We start from the raw sequence: 5000 nt of genomic DNA, 5'->3' as shown, positions 1-5000 counted from the left end.
CTATTTCAGTTCAACTCCCCTCGCTTCAACTCAACTCCACTGTATTTAGGCAAAATACCTTTCCACCTCCACATGAAGTGGCTCCATCCAAAAAGGAGACTTTTGAGGCTACGGCTAGTCGGCTACACTTAACCCTGCCCATAGAGCTGCTATCCATTCATCGCATAACATTTCAGTGTCTCCTTGGAGGTATACACTTGGAGGAGAAAAGTATCTTTATGAAATCATTATTTAGCTCTGTCCACGACTTCTTCTCTCCACTGAAGCAACTCTCTCCGTTTGTGAGGGCCACGCTCTGGAAACGGGGACAAAAAAACAAACAAGCTGACCCTCACTGCGATGTCCAAATAATCATCAGAAGACACCCAACCAATCACGGCAATGATCTGCCTGTCTGTCAGATGTCCTCGGAAACAAACAGAGGATGGAGTCTGGGTGGGCCTCCAGAGTGAGTGGGTGCATCCGTTTGTTTTTTTGGAGCTTCAGACAAAAATGCTGACTCTAACCCTACCTTAAAAGGAAGGCCTTGAGCCACTCTTTTTTGAGATGTTTTCCTTGCATAATGAGCTCTTCATATTGCTTCATGGCCCGAGCGTATTTCATCTTGCCATTCGTTAGACTACTAATGACAGCATCTTCAGCCTTAAAAAAACAAGCGCGGTTGCGTAACAAGCATGAATAAATCCATAATATACCGTATGAAAAAAAACAGAAGGCAATTCAGAATCCACAATTCTAGCATTCTTTGGCCCACAGTTTCAAAACAATTTGAGCAGTGGAGAGTCCTTTTCGGCCAATAAAGGCTTCTTTGTGGGGAAATGTTTAGGAAGTGGAGGCTTTTTATAGGCAGAAGAGTCATGTGTAGTTCTGTCCTCAGACAGTTCCAACTGTGGAACGGAACTTCTCACAGGATTCTTCAAATACATCAGCAGCTCTTCGTTCTGGGTGATAATACGGCTACTATATACTATTGTAAGAGCTGGGGACTTTTTTTGGCTGATAGCTTATTGCAATTCTCACGATAGTCTATACAATTTATAGTCTAAATATTAACACGCTTCCAGGAAAATATTCAAAACTGTTATGTAACTGAGACACAGATTAATGCGCAGAGAGACATCGTTAACCACTCTGAGTTCCACCAGTGGCCTGGAAAAGTGACGTCTTGTTTTACACAATCAACTTAAAAAAAAAAAAAAGTGGAAAAAGCTAACAGGAAGAGCCATTATTCATTCAACTCCACTCAATTCAAAGATTCACAAATCAATAGGTCACTTTGTTCTTGAATGAAGTCACAGCCACAGAGCATAAGCATTCACTCACTCGTGAAGTACAGCCACCCCCCCACCCCCCCCAACCCGCCTCCACCCTGCCCCCCACCCACCCCCTCGACTGTCCCTACTTACCCAGAAGCGTGACTTCCTGCGTGATGCCGTAGATGTCGATGATGGCCCACAGGGGGCAGCCGATGCTCAGGCCGCAGTGGAAGAGGATGGGCTCGCCCTCGTTGATGCTGTAGAAGACGCGGCCGTGCCGGTCGGCCCAGAAGGCCAGCACGTTGTCCCGCAGCGCCAGCCGCTCGGGCAGCGCCTTGGCCCAGTAGCCCGGCCGCGTCACCAGGTCCGGGCACGCGTACTTGGGGATGTCGGAGGAGGCCAGCTCGCCGGGGTCCAGGCTGGTGAAGCCGAAGCGCAGCGCGCCGCTCCAGCCGCTGTGGACGGCCGAGAGCCGCAGGCGCACCTTCTCGTAGAGGCGCACGGGCCGCTGGCTGAAGGTGATGCCGTTGCAGAAGCTGTTCTTGCGCGTGGCGCGGCGCAGGTGGGCGTCCAGGCGGATGTTCTTGCCCTTGGCCTGCGGGTGGAAGCGCGGGGGCTCCGGGCCCAGAGAGGCCGGCGGGGCCGACGTGCGGCGCTCCACGCCGTTGCCCGGCAACGTGTAGTACTGCCGGCTGACCACAGGACGGTGCTGCAGGTTCGCATCTGATGGGGGTGGGGGGGGGGGGGGGGGCGGGGAGAACAACAACAAAACAAAAGTCGTTTTTATTTGTCAACAGACCCATAAACACAGTCAGACCAAAAGAGAGTTCCCTTCAAACATGTGGGCCTGTTCTGAGAACAGACGAACACAAAGTTACCAAGTTCAATCCAGCCACAATTTTACTACAACATCTAAAATAGGATTTGTTTTATTCTGTTTCTGTGCTTTATAGTCAAACCTAGAAAAAAAAAAAAAAACACCAAAACGAACTGCACGCCGTTATAATTCACCAAATCTATCACAATAAGTGAATTTTGAGAATTTAACTGCTCAGTCCAACTTGAACTTTTCAATATCATTTCATTACGCACACCTCACATATAGCCGCCATTGTCAGTACCATCTCAACCGTGTCCTGTAAGACTTGAGAACTCGGACTTGGCCCCTAACCACCACAGCGACACCCACTTGGGATCCACACAGCAGGCTTGTTAAATTTGATAAAGCCCAGAATGCTGATTCATCCGGTTTTAAACAGCTCTTCGAGTTTCCTTTCCCACACCACCTCACAGCAAGACATGCTGTCAACCTCTGGAATAACATCCAGACGGACTGTTACACCAAAAACGACAAAAAAGAGGGGGGGGGGGGGCTTGTTCCCACACTGTCCCGTATCTCTCCTCCTCCTCTTCCTCTGTCTTACTCACTCGCACTCTTGCCCCGTTGATCTTTGGGTAAACTTCCCATCACCCCCCCCAGCGGGTCACTGCCGACACACACACATGGGGAAGTGTTCAGTCTTAACCCTGGGTCCCATATCCACAGGCTATGTGTGTGTGTGTGTGTGTATGTGTGCGTGTTTGTGTGCGTGCGCGTATGTGTGTGTGTTTGTGTGTGTGGCTGGGGGGGGGGGGGGGGGGCTCACCCCTTGAAAACAGTGGCATGTTCCAGGAGGTCTCCGGCTGGGTGACGAAAGCGATCTAAGACTCCCCATGGGGGCGTGACCGCATGTACCCACAGCAGCACGGCCTCTCCGGGACAGAAAAAGAACGTGGAGACCAACAACAGCACATCTGTCATTCTTAAGTGTGACTGACAGACAGGCAACCTCAGAACTCCCCCAAAAAAACACATGTTACTCAACACAGTACCACGAGCTCCACTTCACACAGAACTCAGCTCTCCGAGGACATGCTGGAGTTTTTCCCATCCTAACCCTTATGATTTCAATTGCCGCAACACTCTCACAGTCATCTCTCTCATAATAATATTTGGATGAACTGCAAAAAGGGTCATGTGATCCCGACTATTTTGCGACAACTACTTGCAAAGATAATGTACTGTATAGGTTACAAATAAAGATGTGACCCACTTTGTTTATTTCAAATGGATAATTGACATGTGGCCTTTGTTTTCCCTGTGTCAGGGTCCTAAGATAGAGGCTAAAGGCATGTCAGGCTAAAGCTGGGCTCTGTGACTGAGGCAATTTGTGGCTGGCCAAGAGCAATAGCTTGTCATCCGCGTCCCATTTAATCTTCCAACTCATCTGTTTTACTGCGTAGCGGAGGTCTCCGGGGGCAAATGAGATGCTTTAAAAGCCCATCAGGAGGCCTCCGTTTGAAAGGGCAACAATAAACAATGCACTACGCGACGGAGCATCGGCATGATCAAAATTCTCTTGCTCCTTTCGGAACAACAGTGATTATCTGTGTTGAGGCCTAAAGAGGCTGGGGCCGCGGGTCGCCGGGGTGGGCGTGGACCGTGGAGCGGAGGCAGGCGGACTCTAACGGGGAACATCGGCCCGGCCCTCGAACAATGCCACCAAGTTCACAATCAGAAAAAAAGGGGGTCATGTGAAATTATACCAAGTCTGTCATGTCCCGCATATTAATTCCGTGAGTCACGCTCTGGAGCTCACCCCCTGCCATGGGTCTGCAGTCTGTAGACGTTTGACTCAAAAAAGACTAAATTAGACTTTTTCCGGAGGATGATTAAGATCTTAGGTCAGGAGCTTGGCGAGGCAGTTTAAGCACCAGCGCCATCATGCCTGGTGTGCTCACCACCACACTGTTGCCATATCAGGGGACCAGACATAAAAGAGAGCTCTGACACTAATAGGACACTGGAAATGTGCACCGCTGCAGAACTGCAACCTGGACAAATCACCTCCTCTGGCATCCCTACTGATCCTATACATAGATCTCATTTAGATACGGAGAGACGGATGGAGATGTGTGCAGGTGAATGGGGCCCATTATGATGGTGGATTAAGGGGATAAAGCCGCTCGTTTTACTCCATAGACAAATCATTCCTTTCCGTCTCGTTATTAGGAGTGGCTCTGAGGACTGTTTACTAAAACTAATCTGCGCTGGACTTCTAGAAGCAAAGGATCAGACACCGCGCTCGCTCGGCTCGCTACACTCTATTTCCTTCTTTCCTCGTTAGGCGCTGGGGATAATTATACTATAAACTGTCATGCAACAATCAAGGAAGATACCTCCACAAAACAGCATCTGTAACGCCTCAATCAGCTCCAGCCGTCAAGACAGAGGCCATCTTATGCGAAGCGTAAACCTCGATGGCGTTGAAACACATGTGCTTGTGTATCTTAAAGTCTAGCATTTAATAGTCAAACATACCTTGACCTTATGGTTGTCACGCAACCAAAAATAGCAACAATTTTTTGTTTGAATTGAAGTTTGTATTATGCAAACAGTGCAACATAGTTTGTGTAAATGGCTATTGGGCAAGAAAAATACTATCATTGCACAAAATGAGTACATTTGGGACAAATGGATATATATGGGTTTGGGTGCCAAGTGTTTATATGAGTTTGGATGCAGAGCGTTTCTCCTGGTTATTACTGACTTCTCGATAGCCATGAATTCATGGTGTATGGATTCAGTAAAGCTGTAGAACAACTGTAATTTCTGTCCTAAACGTTCCTATGCTGAGGTTAGAAGGAGCATTTAGCGGCCATATTGGAACCATGTGTAGATTTATGTGGATTTAAAAACCAAAA

The 5000-nt window shown here is 48.4% G+C and overlaps 1 protein-coding gene across 2 annotated transcripts in view; it reads right to left on the bottom strand.

Moving 5' to 3' along the window:
• neurl1b (neuralized E3 ubiquitin protein ligase 1B) overlaps positions 1 to 5000 on the bottom strand; it is a 41128-nt gene that overhangs the window by 9064 nt on the left and 27064 nt on the right. For both annotated transcript variants that reach the window (XM_062524451.1, XM_062524452.1), the window contains exon 2: positions 1407 to 1979. In XM_062524451.1, the coding sequence (XP_062380435.1) occupies positions 1407 to 1979 (573 nt within the window). The remainder of the gene's footprint in view (positions 1 to 1406; positions 1980 to 5000) is intronic.

Source organism: Sardina pilchardus, chromosome 21 (genome assembly GCF_963854185.1).
Source record: "Sardina pilchardus chromosome 21, fSarPil1.1, whole genome shotgun sequence".
NCBI lineage: Eukaryota > Metazoa > Chordata > Actinopteri > Clupeiformes > Clupeidae > Sardina > Sardina pilchardus.
Note: the sequence above shows the minus strand (reverse complement) of the source record. Positions and strands in the feature narration are given on the sequence as shown.